We start from the raw sequence: 21,219 nt of genomic DNA, 5'->3' as shown, positions 1-21,219 counted from the left end.
ATTAAAGTGCAGTCTACCGGCTTTAATGAGGGTATTCACATCCAAATTGGAGGAAGGGTTTAGGAATTACATCTCTTTAATATGTAGCCCCATCTTTTTCAAGAAACCAAAAGCAATTGGACAATTGACTCAAAAGCTGTTTCATGGACAGGTGTGGGCTATTCCTTCGTTATTTCATCAAAATCCATCAGATATAGCAGGAAAATTAGGAGTGGCCAAATCAACAGTTTGGTACATTCTGAGGGGGGAAAAAAACCGTACGGTGAGCTCTGCAACACGGAAGACAACAGTGGTGGATGATCGCAGGATCCTTTCCATGGTAAAGAAAAACCCCTTCACAACATCCAGTCAAGTGAAGGACACTCCAGGAGGTAGGCATATCATTATCCATGTCTACCATAAAGAGAAGACTTCACAAGAGCAAATACAGAGGGTTCACCACAGGGTGAAAAACATTCATAAGCCTCAAGAATTGAAAGGCCAGATTAGACTTTGGCAAACAATATCTAAAAAAAAAGCCAGCCCAGTTCTGGAACAGCATTCTTTGGACAGATGAAACCAAGATCAAACTGTACCAGAATGATGGTAAGAAAAAAGTAGGGAGAAGGCTTGGAACGGCTCATGATCTGAAGCATACCACATCATCTGTAAAACACGGTGGAGGCAGTGTGATGGCATGGGCATGCATGGCTTACAATGGCACTGGGTCACTAGTGTTTATTGATGTGACAGACAGAAGCAGCCGGATGAATTCTGAAGTGTATAGGGATATATTGTCTGCTCAGATTCAGCCAAATTCAGCGAAGTTGATTGGACGGGACTTCACTTTACTTTACAGATGGACAATGACCCAAAACATACTGCGAAAGCAACCCAGGAGTTTAAGACAAAGAAGTGGAATATTCTGCAATGAGTTAATCACCTGATATCAACCCGAACGAGCATGCATTTCACTTGCTGAAGACTAAACTTACGGCAGAAAGACCCACGAACAAACAACTGAAGATAGCTGCAGTAAAGGCCTGGCAAAGCATCACAAAGGAGGAAACCCAGCGTTTGGTGGTGGCCATGCGTTCCAGACTTCAAGCAGTCATTGCCTGCAAAGGATTCTCGACAAAGTATTACAAATGAACATTTTATTTATGATTGTATTAATTTGTCCAATTACAGTCCCCTTATTTCAGGGGATCAAATGTATGAAAATGGTTGCAATTCCTAAACATTTCATACGATATTTTTGTTCAACCCCTTGAATTAAAGCTGAAAGTCTGCACTTCTATTGCATCTCGGTTGTTTCATTCCAAATCCATTGTGGTGGCGTAGAGCCAAAACTATGAAAATTGTGTCAGTGTCCAATTATTTCCAGATGTGAGTGTGTGTGTGTGTGAGAGAGATAGATATAATATATCTATAATTTTTTATATTAAACTTTGTTCCGATAATACTTCGACAAATGCCATCTTCACAGTCATCTGTATACTTAAGATACATGCCTGTGTAACAGGTTTCCCCCCACCCTCTGGGAGATAACTATTACAGAGTGTAATTTGCTGGTTACCTGCTGGTTAACAGAAGCGCCGAGTTCTCTCTCAATGGTGCGGTGCCTCCATCTCATGCAGACTCCAGGAGTGCTGGAGACAATCCCTGCAGGAGAACCCTTTGATACTTCCCCTGATTGATTGCAGACTCAGGCAGGAGTATATTATACAACAGGAACTGCTTTATTATTTCCAACAGCACACAATACAGTCTATAACTGATTCTCTGGTCTCTTCCTTCCTCCAAATGGTCACTGGAATCAACCCTGGGGATAGAGGCCTCCATAGCCTATCCTCGGCTCTTCCCTCACCCCCAATGGGATGAGGGGTAGCTGTCCCACTCCCCTAAGGGAGGGGATGGAATGTAGTCAAAGCCGTGACTTCACACTCCCAGAAATCTCCCTCATGGAGAGAACTCTGACTAAATGCCTGCACTGATACCAGGGCTTACATGTTAGGCAGGGCAGCTTAGTAGCCAAAAAGAAGACCTGGCTACACCTGAATACATATGACCAAACATTCATTTTTGCAAGAGAAACAGATTATACATAGAAAACCCAATTTATTTTTTTTACATCATTTTGTGTAATCACAGAGGTTACAAATATCCATTTGTTAATCTTGCAAAGTGCGGTAAGGCCCAGGATATTCATATTTCGTTAACTACTAACTTTTGGACATGTAGTGCTAGTCACAACCTGTAATACTCTGCAGAAGACTAAAGAATGCCTTTCTAGGTACATTTAAACATCGTTTATTCTATTATCAAGGAAACCATATTTCAATCCCCACACTTACAAAATCAGATGTCCTTATTCCTAGATTCCATCAATCCTATAAACCACAGGCCTGCCCAGGGGTTTAACAGGCTATAAAAACAATTCTTGTATTTGTAACCAACCTTAACCTCTCATGCCAGATTAATTAAAATACTTAATTCCTGCCATTTTCACTACAGTAGTTTTAAAATGCAATATTATCCTGGACTATTGCACTTGCCAATCCTTATTACACAAGTATCAATGCTAAAATGGTACCAAAAAATAAAAAATAAAATCTCAGTTGTACCAAAGGCATGCACGCTAGACTAAGTTGAGGCAGAAGATAAGCAAATGTTAGCTAATCACGCTTTTAGTAATAGTACTATACTATTGGGCCTGGTCACTAGGGTGGGGCATGGCTGACTGTTCTGCAAAACATATTCCAGAACAAAAACCAATGCCAAAAAGAAACCCTTAATCATGCAATTACATAATAAGCAATTGTTCAGACACAAACTTGCTGCCTTGTTGCTGACAAATTAGTACACGAAGATAGCTTTTATTATTCATTTTATGTTTGCAGTAGTGATCCTCTGAACCACCATCCATTGGCTACCTACTTTATATATAGTTTGACTAACATTTTTTAACAATGTTTACAGCAAATACAAATACTACTGCACATGTCTCAGACAGGTCTGCAGTCTGCTTTTCACCATTATCTCATAACATACAAATGCAGCCAGGGTTTCTTGGAAATTACATGCATATGAGCACAGTGTCACTTTTTGCTTCACGTCCATTTGAACCCCTATAAGCTTACACCTGCTGTATTATACATCTTTTCAGCAAAGCCTGGGTTAAAGAAATGCATAACCACCAAACAGACAGTATACTGAAAAGTCTATACCAACCTAACAAATTAGGAAGTAACAGACCTTAGTTTAAAAAATTGAAGGCAAGTATTTAAAATGCTAGAGAAGTTATGCCGCTTATACATGGTCTTCGAAGAGGCCAATTATTGGCTGCACCAGGAAAAAAAAAAAAAAAAAGTTGTATTTACTATTCCAATTGTTAGAATGAAGACTTGGATGTCAAAGTACTGAAATCAGTGAGGTTTGGGCATTCTGGAGAAAAATAAAAATGAATAGAAAGTACTAATTTTTAGCACAGACGCTCCATTAAGAGCTTTGACTGCTTCGGCAAAAAAATAAATAATTTATACACATTTTAATAAAACCAGTATTTTACAGCACATGCAGTGTATTGTATGTATATCTTTCTATAGCACCAGCAAGCAAGCCAGGTACATGGCGCTTCACAGCAGTAACACACGACATAATATAACAGTGGGAATACGCGCTTCAGACATATATATATATAAAATAATAATAATATATATTTCCAACGGAGCTTACAATTTATTAAAATATTATATAAATAAAAGCAGTTAAATCCCCCCCCCCCCTTTTACTTCTTCCGAGCATTGTACACTTTGTAGTTGGCTGCTTTAGGTTATATTCCAATTTAGAGAAGCCATTAGGCTGCCTGTTGCCCTTTAACATTTGGGACCACATCCAGCATCACGTGACATGTGTGTTCCATTTGGGAGCTGTCCATCACCTTTAAAAAAAACATTCTAACGGCGGTTTGAGTAACGGATGAAGCTTTATCTGAAGCTGCAGCCGTTACACGGATCGCATGATCATTTTATCAAACAGTGGTTAGTTCCCCCCCTGCTGAAGAGGAATACCCCATGATGTTGACATGAGCACGATCACGTCAGTTGTCCAGACAGGGTCCTCATGGATACAATCTAAGGTATTTCTCTATATAAACACATTTGACAAAACAAAAAGCACATCTTACATTTTAATTTCATATTATTAAAAAGTGACTAAAGTTTTTACACATTTAAAGGCAGCTGTAATGATAACCAAGCTAAGATGTCTTCTTAATTGTCTGAAAAAGAAAGTCACATTAAACACAAGGTTATTTATGGACATATTAATAAATTCCACAAAAAGGAAAAAATAAAAAATCAATCAACAATCTTTCAGCCATTGTGTGCAACTTGAAGATCATTTAATGGCCAGAGCAGATATTAGTGCTTTCCCTGGCCATGGTGGACGAGCCGTGGGGGGACGTTCCTAGGGGCGTCACGGAGCTGGTTCGCCCTCATTGAGCGAACCGCTCACGTGACCGGCCTGTCGCGCCAAGAAATCAGTTTGAACTGATTTCTTGCGCAACATGCGCCCCCTCCCGCCGCATGGACGCGAACACTGCCTTAAGGCAGTCTGATTGCTCAGCGTTCGCACGCCTCCACACGGTCTGCGGTACCATGGCCCCAGCCTTAGGCTGGCTATATGCTACAGCAGTGGTTTTTCAACCTTTTCTTGGTTAAGGAACCCTAGTTGTGAAATTCTGCAGAAACCCCAACCCTCTCTAATAGCGCGTCTGAGATCAAATGTATTGTAAGGAACCCCAACCCTCTCTTGGTTTGAAGGGGGAGGTAGGGAGGAAGGAAGGAAGAAGTGTAAAATCGCAACATAATAAAGTACTCTTTACTGTGCAAAACCTTATGTGGGAGGGGGTGATATAATTGAAATAAATGGCAAATGCCAGATACCTCTAAATCAGGGTTTTGTGAACTCTAGTGAATCATAACGAAGGCTTTATAAAATATTGCATTTTAAATTACCTTCCACGAGAATGGGAGGTAGGAACAAGCTGCACGAGCTTCAGTAGATCATGATGATGAGTGGCAAGTTCACCAATCGCCAAGCACAGCTCCGGCATCTTACCGGGGGATAAACAAAACCATGTTAGTAATGCGCTTCAGTTCAGATCCCACGGCTATTACAAAACTTATGGTTGTAGTTTACCTTCGTCTCCCAGTCTCGGATGTTTGTAAACAGGTTTGTCAAAAGAGAGTACAAGTCCACCGGAGGTATCTGCCTCAGCTGATTGTCCAAATGTATTTTGAATAGTAAAATTGAGAGGAGCACGATTTCCTGGTCACTGTAACTCTCTGTGCACAGAGTTGTACACATGCCTAAAAACTTTAGACCAAACAAAGAAATAAAACAAAAAAAAGGCTCATAATTCAAAACAAGTGCTATTATCCTCATGACCTCATATCCTTGTGCCCCACCCCAAAACTTCCAACTAAAATTATTGCAAAAAGGGATGTGGAGAAAGCTTTATACTTGGCAAGAAACACATAGAGATGGGCTCATTAGCATGAATAATTAAAAAAGGTGTGCGATGAGCACGCGCGGTTGTAGTGGTTGTAAGTGAAACTTCTTTCTGTTGTGTCACTGAAAATGTAATTATACTATCAAAAGTCTCTTTCAATCAAAAACATCAAAACCAAAATACAATTTCCGTGACAAAACACAAAAAAGTTTCACTTAGAACGTGCGTGCTCGGCAATGTGGTGAAGGTGTGCGTCACTGGAGGTGTGTGTGGTGAAGGGATGTCACTGAGGTCCCTGTATATAATACAGTCCCACGGGAACTCCCCATTTATTTAAAGAAGCACTCCCCTCCCCCCTCGCACACTCACTTTACACAAGTGGGAGTCAGGGCACCTCAGCTTTCCACCCATGTAACAACAAATGGGGAGGAAGCAGTACAGTAGGGGGATCTACACCTTTTAATGTCGGCCGTGCTCCTGCGCGCGATGTCAGACGTGTCTGCGCACTCGGCGACTTAGGAATCCCCCCGTTGCCAACATGAGCTGATGCGTTTTTTCACAGCTGCATAGAAGAAAATATAAGCTTCATTTCATCTACTTGTGGAGTCTCAGGCTGAGTCCATGCTGCCGCAGACCATGCGCGGCGCAATCACATTGCCATAAGGCCCATAGACCAGGCAAGCGACAGCAGGAGGAGGCGTGCGTTGTGCGAGGAATCAGTTGAAACTGATTTCTCAGCGTGACGGGCAGATCACGTGAGCGGTTCACCCAATGAGGGCTAACCAGCTCCGTGATGTCACTGACACGTGCCCCGACGGCGCATCTAGCATGTCCAAAAAATGAACCCGCTTCACGCGGGTGAGGTCCCAGATGCGCACACCTCCGCGCAGGCGACGGCTGTATGGACTCAGCGTTAAGCCTTATTAGTGCTCACAATCTCAATGAAAACATTAAAACAAAGGTAACTACAGTGTTACATACAAAAAGCCTAACTTTATTCATTATATCATAGTTTTGCTCCCCGTCAGCATATTAGAAGGCCCTTCAACATTGATATGATTGATTAAAATTGGGTTTATATGGAGAGTTGAACAGGGGAAAAACTAGGAGCACAGCAATCAAAGAGCTTTGATAAAGCGCACCATGCGAGAAACGCGTTAGAGGTTTCTCTTTTAAATAGTTCATGCACCAATAATTTTTTTGTTATTTTTTCATTTTGGCCTCCAGTTCTCTTTTTTCATTGCTGTGCTCCTAGTTTTTCCCCTGTTCATCTGTTCCTGTTACTCGTGGATGCACGCAGCCTATACCGGAGACTTCAACTTACCTGGATTGGATTGTGAGTACACCGTCCATTGACTGTCTGCTGTGGATTTATCACTAAGGGTATCTGGTTTTGCGAGGGTCTGTCGGTTCCCTTAGGGGGACTAAGGGTCCATCGCTTCTAGTTAGTTCTCTAACTATGTGATCTAAGGATTACCTTATTATAGCGACAGCGTTCACATGCTCATGGTTTGTCTCCGGTATATCGAGGGTTAAAATTAGCCTATGCGTGATACACGCTGTCTCCCTGGTTAGTAGCGTCGGGCTTTGATGTTTATTCCTCTGCTTTGTTTATATGGAGAGTGCCTGTATACAGCTTTGTTTAATAGAATGACAGCATTCTCATGCTGGATTCTGAGCTCCTCACTGCTATATGCCGCTGTTTTGATGTACGTTAACCATTACAGAATGGTACATGTTTTAGTCCAGAGGACCAAATCTGACCAATACGCAATCAACATGTAGCGCACATCTCACCTTAAGATAATCCTCTCTTCTTCAATTTCAGCAGTGAATCCAAAATTCTTCAAATCAAGTGTATGGTGGTTGAACAGAACTCCCGAGTGAGCCAAATCAAATATTTCTTGACCGGGGTTCAAATCTCTGTAAAAAGGCCCTACAAACAAAGTTAACAACATATCACCACAGAGTGACTGAAAACTTGACACAATATTTTGCTGCATCAAGTTCATTTTCTAGATCCCCTCTTCGTACAGATCAGGGGTAGCCAACTCCAGTCTTCAAGAGCTAACAGGTCAAGTTTTCAGGATATCCCTGCCTCAGCACAGGTGGCTCAATCAGTGGCTCAGTCATTGGTCACCTGTGCTGAAGCAGGGATAGCCATAAACCCAGACCTGTTGGTTGTCCTTGAGGACTGCAGTTGGTTACCCATGCTTTAAGGCAGTGTTTCCCAACTCCAGTTCTCAGGGAACCCCAACAGGTCAGGTCTTAAGGATATCATTGCTCCAGCACAGGTAGGTCAATCAGCGGCTCAGTCATTTTGACTGAGCCACCTGTGCTGAAGCAGGGATATCCTTAAGACCTGACCTGTTGGGGTTCCCTGAGAACTGGAGTTTAGTAACACTAAACAGGTCAGGGCACTTTCAGTTACATCATGCAGCAGAGGTCCACACATCGAAAAGGGCATTGTTGCAAAACAACGTCAGTGTGACAAGTTCACTTAAAATATAATTAGCTTTAACTCACTTGCATTTGTTTTCCTTAACGTTTCTTGAACATGAAAACATTTTTCATATTACCCAGGACTATTAATTACACCCCCCCCCCCCAATGTGACATCTTATTTGTGTACTATCACCACCAGAGAACCAAAAACAAGAGAAAAAGACAGGTCTTGCCAACAAAAAATAAAAGCAAAAGAAGTGAAATCCTGCAAAGTTTCAGCTTCTCTTTATGAAGGAAAAATGACAACCCGTTTTTAAAACACTTTTTAACCAAATATTTTTTTCTTTGTCTAAATGCATTCATCAGCAAGATGAAAATAGTCCAGTCACAAGGAAGGGAGGTCTGTATTTTACATGGACACAAGAGCTTTGCACCTGCACAGAAAATAAAAAACACTTATTTCCAGTTATGATTCAGGTTTCTCCTAATATCTTATTGCAGAACAAAGGATCATAGATAGACTTGGCTTTCATAAAATTACATTTCTCTTTCCATTCTAGAACCTGCAATCTAGACCAGCAGGTGTGACCCATTACACATGGATAATATGCAACAAGTCTGGATACGAACTGTTTTGAAAAATGTATTGCATCAAAATCTAAAATGCAATTGATTTTTTTGTTTTAACTAGTGAGGTGAAAACAATAACAAACCACCAAGTGTCAATTTCTACACTGTAAACCATCCCATTAACTCCACATAATTTTCAGACTGACAAATTACTAACTCGTTGGTTTTCAATTAATGTTGCGGTTGTGCGCCATTATACTAGTGTGTAAAGGACGATATATATTTATTAACAGCTATACCCTGCCTAATATAAGTCAATCTTAAAGGTTATTAATGACATATTATGCTTGTTTTCACCCTTCCCAGTAATGCCTTGCTGTCTCTTGTCCCCTATTCCCCACTCTCTCCATCAAGTCCTGCTCCTCGTTGCACTCCCTGCCTTACTGTGTCTGCTCCTCTCTATGCTCCCTCCTCTCCTACTCATCCCATCCATCTCTCCTTGCTGTCTGTCTCCTCTCCCTTCCTTCCTTGCTGTCTCACCTGCCATCCTTGCAGTCTCTCCCTGACTCCTCTCCTTCATGCCCTGCTCCTCTTTGCACTCTCCCCTCCCCTTTCTTTGCACTCTACACTCCCTCCTCTCCTATGTAGCAAGCCAGCCACTGAGTGTTGTACCTGGTAGGCTATATATCTGGCACATGACATCATAATGAGTTGCAGACACACACACACACACACACACACTTAAAAGTGTAAATATTAATCCCACAGAGAAGAAAATTGTCAACTCTGTTAAAGCAAAAAAATAAATACATAAAAACAAAACAGACTGAATGACAAATGCCACAAAAAAAATAAAAATACATCACGAATGTTAAAATATTCCATGGCCCCTTGTAAACTACTCTAACGGTCAAACGTGTCATACCTGGTTTTTAACCTCATCTGTTATTTACTTACCTTATACATGAAAAGCAGATGTGTTACTATTTTAGGGAAAACACATACTGTCCAAACTCAAGTGGTATAAATAATCTCTCTTAAGCACCTTCAATATACCAATTAACACCCTATTTATTGAAAGGTGCAGTGCACCTGCATGGCATAGTGCGTATAAATGACTTTAATTAAATCATAACAGATGACTTCAAATCGATAGAGACAGAATTAGTAACATTAAATGTATCATTATTTTCCCAGCAGTAAATAAACATATTACAGCTGGAGAATAACAGAATAGGAGGGATGCCTTGCCTGTTTTATAAGTAGACATGCAGTCTCGCCGGCTGTTTGTCACAGGATAACAATGAAACATACATTTGCTGGCCTGGATGCAGGTGTGTGATACGCCCCAAAATGCCATTACACCTGAGCTGGGTTTGTGATCGGTTAATTGGGCTTTAGTCTAATTACTGGGGCTATTTATGTAGTCTTTGCTCTGAAAAGATTCAGATGTCGTTTAGTAACTAAAGGAGAAAGGAGATACAAGAAAGCTATAAGCTGGTAGAGGTGCGGGTTGTATCATATATAAATAACATTCTTCATGTGTCTACCAAGGAATAGCTCATGGAAAGGTTTCAAAACTCATGGATGAAACGTGTACATCTATACCTCTCGACTACGACTTGCAGGTAGAACTATGACTATTACAGTAAAGTGAAGAAATGAAAATATAGCTTTTTCTTATGAAGTTCCCAGACCATATTTTATAGGGTCTTTGAGATCCCATCTGCAGGTATATGCTGAATCCCAATAATCCAATGGCTAAACCTTTCCTGAAACATTTCTTTGTTAGATGACATTCCTGTGCCGGTGTTTGGCGCAGATGAAGCCATCTGCTTTGGTAAAGAAAATGGAAAAGGGATTAAGTTTTGAAAAGGACTCCACAACCCACCAAGAACTGGAGCAAGAGGTAAACTCACATAGGAGTTATGTGTGAAATGTCGCTGGCTGGGGTTCTTTTTTAAATGGTTTCCCATCTGCAAAAAAGGACAAGATTTGTAAAGTAAAATTGGGACTGTTTTCTTCTTTGTTCAATCTGGTGCTATTTCTTGTCCCTTTTAGTAGCCGTTAGTCACTTGCAGAATCCTCCTCCTCCCTCCCAAAACAACCCTATTCGTGAAGCTGTGTCTGGAGGCGATATTGAAATATATTTTTACTTCTTATACCCAGGCATACTATCTGACCTACAGTCTTTTGAATTTGGTGAATGAAGCTAGCTGTTCTGATGCAAGTCCATCTGTCCAAAGAGTAAGCATTACATCTATGACCTTCTTACTAGTCTTTGTGTTGCACATTTTTATCAACACTCTATGTGCACAAATACTGGAGTAACTTGGTAAGACTACTACTTGCTCTGTTTTGTGCAGTTTTAAAACCATTTTGCACGGAATGGGTCTGCAAAGAAATAAATTGTTGCAGGAACCCATGCAGTGAAGGGCCTAAATTCTGTGGAACCAAGAGCACTCCTCAGGGGAAGTGACTCTCTAATCATGTGTTAGGAGTCACAGGACTGCGGAGTCTATTTGTCTCTTTTGAAATGAGATTTATAATGTCATTTTGGAACAGAACATTTTACTGGCTATACAACACAACCCTTGCCTTGGCCAGTAAAATGGGCTAGATTATCTGTAATTATCATTGCCGACCTTAATATCTCTTTTAAAGATGCCATAATATGCTGGCATCCCATTAGTGGTATTAGCATTTAGATAATGTGAGTATTATTTGTGTAATGTTACTCCTTATTGTACTGCAAGAGCTATGCTAGGTGCACCTCTGATGGAAGGGGCAGACTTAGTGGACCTAAAAGAACTATTGCGTGATTATTGGTGACTGTAATTTAGAAAGATTTAAGTGTGTGTGTGTGTGTGTGTGTCTATCTACTCTCTCATCATCTTTCTTCCAAATACAGTAACTTTAATCCATTAATAGTGTTTTGTTCTTTTTCCCCATCACAGAAATATTTAAAACAGCTCTGTGTTGCACTAGAACAACAAGTGAAGTGCGACATTCGTGAAACTGCGAGGTTGTTATATAGAACGAAGGTAGGAGAGCGCCCGTGCCTGCGATTTACGTAACATACAGCAGTAAAGGAACAAATAGCACTCTGAATGCGTGTGTCACGGGAGACTCCTGTGGCGGGTAGGATCTCGGTGGCCGGAACAGCAGGAAGCGAAGCAGGGGTCCGAGGCAGGCGGTAGGTAGCGAAGTCAGGTACCAAGCAGGGGTCCGAGGCAGGTGGCAGGTAGCGAAGTCAGGTAAGAAGCAGAGGTTGGCAACGAGGAGACTGGAACAGTATATTTGCGCATCAATACAAACTACTAAATAGCTGGTTAAATAATGTTAATTTCATATTTCATTCTTTTATTAGACTTTTTTTTCTTCTTCTGGGGAATTGTATTAAAATAACAATTTCCAATGTCTCTTTAGGGAAAGCTTCACGATTACTGGGAGCCAGTCGGCGAAAATCAAAATCCCGCACCTGACGACGAATGCATAACCAGTGCTCTTCCAAACGATGAGCCATGTGACATGGAAATATAATTATACCCAAGTGGTGACCAAGAGAATGTTGGGCCATTGGCCTTTAGCTGACACTTGACCAACCAATAGCAGCACAGAAGTTTCATATTTATATAGTGTCGAGGAATGCATTGCTAATTCTGTATATGTATTGCATTTACTTTTTATATTAAATTTGTGTCTTGCCTTGTGCTGACTTTTTTTTTTAATGTAATGGAACCCCCCCCCCCCACTCTTTCAGGTTATCTGATTTAGAATGAGAGTATGGTTCTATCACACTAATGTCTATTAGTTTCTGGAAAAGCAACTGTGTCTTTTGTTGGGTTCCTGCAGAATTTGAAGCCAGAAATTAGCAATTTGCATAAAGTGTTTACACGGGCACAGTGGCTTACTTGGTGACAGAATGCCCCCTTGTCCCGCAAATCCGTAGGTGTATTGTTTAATCTAATTTCTGATAAACAAAAGTTGCGTAGACAACAGGACAATAGTTCTGGGGGAAATGTGCCAGTTTTTTCCCTTTACCCAAGTGTCTACACCTATGCAGAGTAGTTTAACACCAAATATTATATTCCAATGTGTGTGACCTTGTTTGTAGATGAATGTGTTATTTGGACAACTAAGTTTGATGTACTGTATTTTGCAAGTAACTACTCGATCTATTCATGGTCCTCATCTGAAACTATCTGGATTGTTTTGACGCTAAATTTGACTCACTGGAGATCAACTAGAAACGAGTTTGTTATTATATCCTCATGCACTTAACATTTATTTTTATCTTACAATTTGAATGTAGATTTTGTTTTACAGCGTATAAAATAGGAGTATATATTTTTCTACTGTAACTACCTGAGATATTTATACAATATGTTTTGTGACTAATTTTGTTGCTGCGACATGCTTGTTGGAGATGGGGTTATTCAAATTGCACTTTAATATACCTCCTTTTTAAAAAAAAAATATTTTTATTTTATGCTTGAAAATGCAAATTAAACAAATACAGCTTTTCTTTGTTTTTTATTTTGAGATATTCAAAAAGGTTAAGCTAAACACTACCATAGCTCTACAGTACACATTAAAATCTTCTGGTATTACCCCTTGAAAAATGGTTTAACTGAGGGGATGTCTACTCCGTCTGGACCTGGTTATCTCTGCTACACAGGGAAAAGGTTTTATTTTTGTTTCCATAATTATTGCAGTTTCTTCTGAGCTGTATGAGGGTATCGGAAGCGGTGTGGGTGTGGGTACATCACTGTGGCATTGAGTACCTTTCCAAGCCAGTATGCTGGGTTTTGCTTCAGCAGAGATCCATATTGCAGCATTATGGGGGAAAAGGAAGATGTGAGTACAGTGTGACAAGAAATGACAGCCACGGGACGTAACGAAAGCAACGTACCTGGAAGAACTATTTATAAGGATGCGTACGGGGTTTCAGGAAGATTTGGCCAGAGCTATTTCAGAGCTCAAGTCTGAAATGAATACCTTAAAGGAAAAAACAGACACTATCCAGAAAAAGGTGGAGGATGTGGAGCAGTCTTACTCTCTCGCGGAGGACGAGATAAACAGACTAAACTGTGAGATCCGGGCCCTGAAAGAAAACGCGGAGGAACAGGAGAATAGGGGCCGACGCCGGAATCTCCGCGTGCGGTACATTCCGGAGACGGTTGAGCCGAACCAACTACAGCCCTACCTCAAAGAACTGTTCACAGACCTGGTCCCTGATCTCACTTCGGACCAGTTGGAGTTGGATCGGGAACATGGGACCCTGGGTCAAAAATCGGAAGACCCCAGAAGAGCCAGGGACGTAATAATCCGATTTCACTCTTACACGACAAAAGAAAGAATCCTCACAGCCAGCAGAGAAAGGGGGACCATACAGTTCCACAATTCCCAACTGGAAATTTACAGTGACCTGTCTAAAACCACAGTGGACAGACGAAAGGAAATGAGACCCCTGACGCAGACTCTGCGGAAACACAAAGTGAGGTACAGGTGGGGGTTCCCTTTCAAATTGGTGGTGCAGAGAGGAGGGAAGTTCCATGCGGTATCCTACATGGAAGATGGTCCCCGATTCCTGAGGGGTCTCGGTTTGCAGTACAGGGAAGAAGAAGAGGAGGAAGCGGAGCCCGACGGACCTGGGGAGGGACAGAGCAGCCGGACGCAGGCAAAAACCCCAAGGGCCTCGCAACGATTGGCGTCCCAGAAGACCCTAACGGAAGAAGAGTGAGGACAACCAGCGGAGCAGCTTCTACTTTGTTCCTACCTTGTGCCCCACAGAACTAAAGAATCCCCTTACACAGTTTGCAGCCTGCCTGGCTCCAGACTAGGCAGAACCCTCTCCCCAGGACGGCACCCAAGCCTCAGAGTACAGAGCCTGAGCAAGCTCGGGACATTAGGACTCTTGGCAAGTAAAGAGACTTGGGCAAGGAGGCGGAAAAACTCCCAGAGGGGGACAAGGGAGAAGAGGATCGGGGAGGAGGGAGGGAGAACGGGGAAAATAAGGACAGTTAAGGCCGGGGGGTTTACGTTTTAAAGCAAGGTTAAAGTTAGAACGTTAAAATGTTTATATCAGTTAAGAACAGAAGGGGGCAAAAGTTGCTATGTTAATGCAAAGTTATATCTCTCCAGTGTGTTTTCTTCAACAGGTTGATCATCTCTGATACTCTGGCACCACCTCGTGGCCAAATGGAGGAAGTGGTATACCCAGGCCTCTAAAAGTAAAAAGATAGGGAGGGATGGAGGGATAGCTATCAAGGGCTTAGAGGCCCTGGGGGGCGTACAGAGTTTGTGACGGGCCAAATTAGGGTACCATTAGGCAATAAAATCTATGTTTTATATGTATGGATTGATGTTGTTAGTCTGATCGGAGGGCTCTGGGCTTGCCCCAGCGGCTGCCAGGACGCGACAAATTGGAAGGTCTCCAGAGGGCAATATGCCCAAATCTCACCCTTAGCGGGGTGGGGGTCTCTACTGTAGGGCTCGTTTGTAGTCCACCTTTTCTTTTTCCTCTTACCTATTCTCTCCCCTACCCTCCCCATGTCTCCCCCAGTCCCCATTGCCCCTTGTATTCAAACTAGCAGTATCCGAGTAAGACCCGGAAGACCTAGAGCATTAAAGAGTTCCTGCTCCCCACAAAAGCTGAATATAGGAAATCCCAGCAAGGAAAAGAGTAGGATCCCCTTTCACCTTGGGAAAGTGAAGGGAAGTAGAACTATCCTTCTCAAAAACAAAAGAAAAAAATGGCCAGTAAAACAAATATAAAAATAGTGTCCATAAATGTTAAGGGGTTAAATTCAGCAGAGACCCATTTCAACACCTCATCGCCCAATAATACATTTGCTAGAATTTACCCACAAGCGCACTACGCCTCATATTCAGCTAAAAAAAGAGGAGTAGCAATACTTTTTAAACACAACATCCCGTTTATTTTGGATAAAAAAGTGGCGGACCCAGAGGGTAGATATCTAATCTTGTATGGTTCTCTTTCAGGAGTTAAAATGACTCTGATCAACGTCTATGCACCGAATGAAGGCCAGCCAAAATTCCTGAGAGACATATGTGAGAGCCTACCTGGGCAGTCCAACACCGCACTACTCCTGGCAGGAGATATGAACATGGTAGTATATCCAGAGCAGGATAGAGCAAGTATAACAGGTATCCCGCACCCGCGCACCGCGGTGAAAAACGCCAAGGAATTTAAAAACACACTAAAGGAATTTTCACTGACTGACATCTGGAGGGCACAGCACCAGGGACAGAGGGATTACACATTTTACTCGCCCCCGCACCAGACCTACTCGAGGATTGACTATTTACTAGGTACCAAAGACATTCTACAAGCATCCTCCCAGTCGGATATAGGGACAATATCATGGTAAGATCATGCTCCTGTCTCACTGATACTCTCTCTCCCCTTCTCTAAAACTACTCAGTATAACTGGAAATTAAACGACTCACTATTGAATCAAGCAGACATAGTGGAGGATGTTAAACAAAAACTAAGAGACTATTTCAGGCTGAATAAGAGCACAGTAGAGTCACCAGCTATGTTATGGGAAGCCCATAAGGCGACAATAAGAGGAACGATTATCTCCATAGCATCATATTAAAAAAAGGCTAAACAAAAATTATATAACGAATTGACGGAGAAAGTACAGCTCCTGGAACAAAAGCATAAAAATAATCCCTCTAAAAAAGTATTCAAGCTATTGGATAAAACAAGATCTGAACTTAAACAGGTCCAACTGGACGAGGTGGAGAGAGTGTTAAGGTGGACAGGGCAGAAATACTATGATAAGGGAAACAAAGCAGATCGCCTATTAGCATCAAAATTAAGAGGTCTCAGAACCAAATCTCAGATTTCAGCCATCCGGACTAAGACCGGAGAAAAAACATTTGACGAGAAGCAAATTGCAAAAGAGTTCTCAGATTTTTACTATAAACTATATAATTTGAATTTCCCGAAGAACCAAGCATCAGGTTCGGAAGCGATTTCTAAATATCTAGAAAAGTGTAAGCTCCCTAAACTGTCAGAAGGAAATGCTTCAGAATTGAATAAAGACATAACTCAGGAGGAACTATTAGATGCTATTGCCCAATTGAAAGCGAGTAAAACGCCAGGCCCAGACGGTTTCTCAAATCAGTATTATAAGAAATTTAAGATGATATTATCACCATATTTGCTTGATGTATTTAACTCGTTCCTAGATGGAGAAGCCATTCCGACATCTATGTCCAAGGCAAACCTAGCCGTCATCAACAAGGACGGGAGAGACCCACTACAATGTGGTAGCTATCGCCCTATAGCCCTGCTTAATTCGGACCTAAAACTTTTTAGCAAAATACTAGCAAATAGACTCACTCCAATTCTCCCTAGCCTAATACACATAGATCAGGTAGGGTTTGTTTCAGGAAGACAGGCCTCCGATAACACTAGAAAGATCATTGATATTATCGACCATGTACATCTCTCAAGCACGAAAGCTATCTTATTGAGTCTAGATGCTGAAAAAGCATTTGACAGAATAAGGTGGGATTTTTTAGACCAAACATTGACTAAATTTGGATTTATAGGCCAGTTTTTGGAGGGAGTAAGAGCCCTCTATAAGACTCCCACGTCAGTCGTGAAACTCCCAGGAGGAGACTCAACCACTATACAAATTAAAAATGGTACTCGCCAGGGGTGCCCCTTATCTCCGCTCCTGTTTGCTCTCTCCATAGAACCCTTGGCAGCTACAATTAGAGATGAAGAAAACATTAAAGGAATAAGAATAGGAGAGACAAATTACAAAATATCACTCTTCGCAGATGATATTATTCTGACTCTGGCCAACCCCTTGACCTCCCTCCCAAACTTGCAACATCAATTGGATCAATTTAGCAAAATATCGGGCTACAAAATCAATACGGATAAGTCGGAGGCATTAAATCTTACACTGACAAGTCCCGAAGTAAAATTATTACAAATAAACTTTAATTACAAATGGAGCTCAACAAGAATGAAGTATCTGGGAATACAGATATCTAGCTACTACAAAACCCTATACCAATATAATTACCCCCCATTATTTGAGAAGATTAAAAAAGACCTGCAGAGCTGGAATGAATATCAGATTTCTTGGTTAGGAAGAATAGCCACAGTTAAAATGAATATTCTACGAAGACTTCTATATTACTTCCAAACTCTTCCAATAGACATTCCACTAAATGAACTTAAAAATATCCAAAACAGGATCTTCCAATTTATTTGGAGAAATAAAAGACCAAGGGTGGCTAGATCAACCTTGCTAGCACCAAAGGGATGCGGAGGACTGGGAGCCCCGGATATCATTAAATACTATCTGGCGGCCCAACTAAAGCAAGTCATAATGTGGAACAATAACCCGGCCATGTGTTGCTGGCTTGGGATTGAGTCGACCTATGCGAGTCCTCTCTCTCTCCCGGCTGCGTTATGGACCGAGAGGGGGGGAGAGACCCTAGCGGGAAAATTGAAACTGGGAGCAATGAGATGTACATGGAGGATATGGTCTAGAAACAAGGGGAAGCATGAGCTATCGTCTCCTCTTCCCTCTCTATTGACCCCTTTAATCAATAACCCAGAGTTCCCCCCAGGCTGTACTCCAAGGGGCCTTGAGAGATACAAAGAGCTAAATATGGTAATAGCCGATGATTTTGTAGCTGAAGGCAAGATTTTATCATTCAATGAGATTCAGAAGAAATATCAAATCACCAACCTCCCAATTTTCAGCTTCTTGCAAATTCGCCATTACTTACAAACAATTACAAAAAATTCAGCTTTCTCGATACTAACAAGATTTGAGAAAATATGCGGAAGAGGTTATTATTGTAAAGGCCTGATTTCGGAGATCTATCTGGGACTGGCGATTAAAGCTACACATCTAACCATAGCTATATGCTAAAATGGGCAGCAGATTTAAACCTGGATATAGATAGAGACGACTGGGAGGATATTTGGGAAGCAGCTTCTCAAACGTCAATTTGCACCACAACACAAGAAAACATATATAAAATTATTTTCCATTGGTACCTAACCCCGAGCAGGCTGAGTCAGATCTTCCCCGGATCCTCAGATTTGTGCTGGAGAGCATGCGGGCTCAGAGGAGATATGGCTCACATCTGGTGGGAATGCCCAAAAATTCAGGGGTTCTGGATCATGATACAAACAATGATACGAGAACTCCTGGGGGTGGAGATAGAGGTTGAACCACTGTCCCTGGTGCTGTCTAAACCAATAGAGGGCCTACAATCCCATGAGAAGAAAATGATAAGCCACGTCCTAACAGACAGTACGGAGACGCATCAGAGGGGTAAGAGTAATGGAACTCCTCTCAGCGCAGTTAAGCCAAAAGGTAGATAAGTTCCACAAGGTTTGGCCGGACAATTAGCAAAGGCGCAGGTGGGTCATATAATCTCGGAAATAATAAGAACCTACCCCCCCCCCCTCTGCCCACTCCCCTCCTCTCGCCCCCCCCTCTTCTTTCTTACTTTTCTCTCTACTATCCTTAGATCTCATTAAGAGAGAAATGACTGGAAGCGGCTGCTTCCCTAATAGGCAATAAAGGGGAAAAAAAAAGAAAAGTTTTGTAAGATATAACACTCTTAAATTAAAAAGTAAGAAATGAAGACAGCAAAAGACAATAGATGTTGCATTGGAATGTTTATTAAGGATTCGTGCTGTAAAGATTGAAGGTGTTTCAGTTATTTGTTAAAAACTGTTATAAGATGTCATTCTTTCAAAAAACAATAAAAAAATTGAAAAAAAAAAAAAAAAGAAATGACAGCCACGGGACGTCTCGACACCTAGTTGTAGATAAAGTTCAAAAGAAAAGATACTGGCCTTGCACACCAGATACCAACAAACCTATACAGTAATCTATGGTGCAGCCTTTCCTCTGTGACTGTCCCTTTTATGTAACTCTGGTAATAAAACAAAAAGGTTAAATGGAAGGGGGGGGGGGGGGGGAAATCTTACTTAGACCATTTGTTATTATTAACAAGAGACCAGGTGAATGATGTTTTTGGGAATATACAACCAGCTGCACCTGAGGGAAGGGTTGTGTATACCCTTGAAACTTCGTGCACCTGGTCTTTTCTTCATAATATCTGCAGTTTTAAGATTTGTGGCTAATATAAAAGATTTGTTCTTACTGTATGAAGGCTTGTGTGTGTTTTAATTAATTTTAATAATTAGTGTTAACTACGAAAATGTTAAACGGCATTCCTCTTTTCATGCTTTTTCTGTTTTAATAAATACAGCAGTAATGCAGCTATCTTAGCTGCCGAGCAAGATCTCGGTTCTCCCATGATCAACCGGTGAAGATCTAGCTTCCTGGGGCTCGCAATATGGCTACGTATTTCAAAAGAGGAAGTGCTGTGGGTTCCTAAATAGTTGTTATAGCAACCCCAGGAAGCATAATATAGTTAAAAGGGCATAAAAAGAGGGGGGTGGGGGGTGGGAATGCAGAAAGTATCTAATACTACACAACTAATTTATTTAAAAAAAAAGAAAAAAAAACAGGATTTTGAATGAAATGCTGCTTTATTAAACAGCTATGTGGGTTTTCTGTGTATCACAATAACTTCCTTATATTAAGGGGTTGGAAAAGTTATTGTACCAATTTTAGCCACTGAGAGGCAGTGGAGTAATGGATGAAGATACAATTACTGATGGTCGGAACTAGTGCATTCAAAGGCCTAACTAAATTCAATTGAGGCCACGTAACGTGACAGTGACCAATGTTAATGTCAGATTGAGTAACAGTGTCTCCACAAAGGACAATAACGTGGCGTTGTCATGTTACCGCCCTTACAGAGCATAGTGCTACCAACGGACATTAGTGAGGCTATGCAAATGAGGCATCCTAGTATCGCCTGTTAAGGTTAGCGCTGGGACTTGGCGTAAGGCCGTGATTATAGTGACTGAGCGCGTGATGTCATGCACGCGAAACGCACTGAGGCCCAGGATATCGGGAGGCGTGGCTGTGATGTCACGTGAGCGATTCACGATTGGCTGAACCTCGCACGTCGGGCGGCAGACAAAGGCCGCGATTATAGTGGCGACGCCGGAACGAATTAATGTAGCGCAATGAAGGCGCACACAGTGCGCGCGGTTCTCGGCCAGACAAGTGAATTTGTTTTTGTTGCGTGAAGACCGGATTATGTGTGCGGTTCAGCCAATGAGGCGCGAACCACTCATGATGTCACGCCTCCGCTACGCCTCCCGATATCCTCTAGCTCAATGCATGTTTCACCCGTGCGTGACGTCACGCACGCGGGCACTATAAGCACCGCCAAATTAAGTTGACCGAGAATTGCACCGACTGTGCGCCTTAATTGCTCTACTTTCAATTGTTCCGGCGTCGTCGTGTACACGCGTGCCGCCACTATAATCGCGTCCTTACTCCCATGCTGACCCTGAAATAAAGCTTTTGCAGTGTCTGGATGGGAGTAACGCCATAGTTCAGCATGATTTAAATAACATCATTATTTCCTGGCATTTAGTCCCCCTCCTCTCTCTTCACTCCAGCAAAAGATCTATTTTGGGGTCTGAATAGGAGTAACTCCAACCAGTACTTAACGCCCCATTATTGGAAGGTAATGCAATGGCGTGCTACAATAATGTGACTTTAAGCTTATGGTAATGAGATTTAGTTCAGACATTGTTATTG

At 41.8% G+C, this 21,219-nt stretch overlaps 2 protein-coding genes and 1 long non-coding RNA gene across 4 annotated transcripts; 1 reads left to right on the top strand and 2 right to left on the bottom strand.

The window, feature by feature from the left end:
• LOC142501903 (SMC5-SMC6 complex localization factor protein 2-like) lies at positions 1-5,905 on the bottom strand. The gene is made up of 4 exons (XM_075612476.1): positions 5,867-5,905; positions 5,185-5,361; positions 5,001-5,098; positions 1-4,261 (listed from the first exon to the last, which is right to left on the bottom strand). The coding sequence occupies exons 2-4, from the start codon at positions 5,350-5,352 to the stop codon at positions 4,186-4,188; spliced, it is 342 nt and encodes a 113-aa protein (XP_075468591.1). The 5' UTR covers positions 5,353-5,361; positions 5,867-5,905; the 3' UTR covers positions 1-4,185.
• LOC142501902 (SMC5-SMC6 complex localization factor protein 2-like) lies at positions 3,944-13,038 on the top strand. 2 transcript variants are annotated; one of them, XM_075612474.1, is made up of 5 exons: positions 3,944-4,120; positions 10,305-10,421; positions 10,682-10,759; positions 11,470-11,556; positions 11,942-13,038. In XM_075612474.1, exons 1-5 carry the CDS (start codon positions 4,067-4,069, stop codon positions 12,053-12,055), a joined length of 450 nt encoding a protein of 149 aa, XP_075468589.1. In that variant the 5' UTR covers positions 3,944-4,066; the 3' UTR covers positions 12,056-13,038. The 2 variants fall into 2 exon arrangements, with proteins under 2 accessions (XP_075468589.1, XP_075468590.1); XM_075612475.1 differs by lacking the exon at positions 3,944-4,120 and adding an exon at positions 10,045-10,140.
• On the bottom strand, positions 7,289-9,324 carry LOC142501904 (uncharacterized). The gene is made up of 2 exons (XR_012803599.1): positions 9,053-9,324; positions 7,289-7,433 (listed from the first exon to the last, which is right to left on the bottom strand). It is a non-coding gene; the product is annotated as an uncharacterized LOC142501904 (long non-coding RNA).
• Positions 13,039-21,219: the final 8,181 nt, after the last annotated feature.

This window comes from Ascaphus truei, chromosome 8, assembly GCF_040206685.1.
Source record: "Ascaphus truei isolate aAscTru1 chromosome 8, aAscTru1.hap1, whole genome shotgun sequence".
In the NCBI taxonomy this organism is placed as follows: domain Eukaryota; kingdom Metazoa; phylum Chordata; class Amphibia; order Anura; family Ascaphidae; genus Ascaphus; species Ascaphus truei.
Note: the sequence above shows the minus strand (reverse complement) of the source record. Positions and strands in the feature narration are given on the sequence as shown.

Excerpts from the sequence above, each read along its gene's own strand:
- LOC142501903 (XM_075612476.1), bottom strand. The coding sequence starts at position 5,352 with ATGTGTACAACTCTGTGCACAGAGAGTTACAGTGACCAGGAAATCGTG. Across the intron at positions 5,099-5,184 it reads TCCGAGACTGGGAGACGAAG|ATGCCGGAGCTGTGCTTGGC; the intron begins GTAAACTACAAC and ends TCCCCCGGTAAG. Across the intron at positions 4,262-5,000 it reads ACCTCCCATTCTCGTGGAAG|ACAATTAAGAAGACATCTTA; the intron begins GTAATTTAAAAT and ends TTTCTTTTTCAG.
- LOC142501902 (XM_075612474.1), top strand. The coding sequence starts at position 4,067 with ATGAGCACGATCACGTCAGTTGTCCAGACAGGGTCCTCATGGATACAA. Across the intron at positions 4,121-10,304 it reads CCTCATGGATACAATCTAAG|ATGACATTCCTGTGCCGGTG; the intron begins GTATTTCTCTAT and ends TTTCTTTGTTAG. Across the intron at positions 10,422-10,681 it reads ACCAAGAACTGGAGCAAGAG|GCATACTATCTGACCTACAG; the intron begins GTAAACTCACAT and ends TCTTATACCCAG.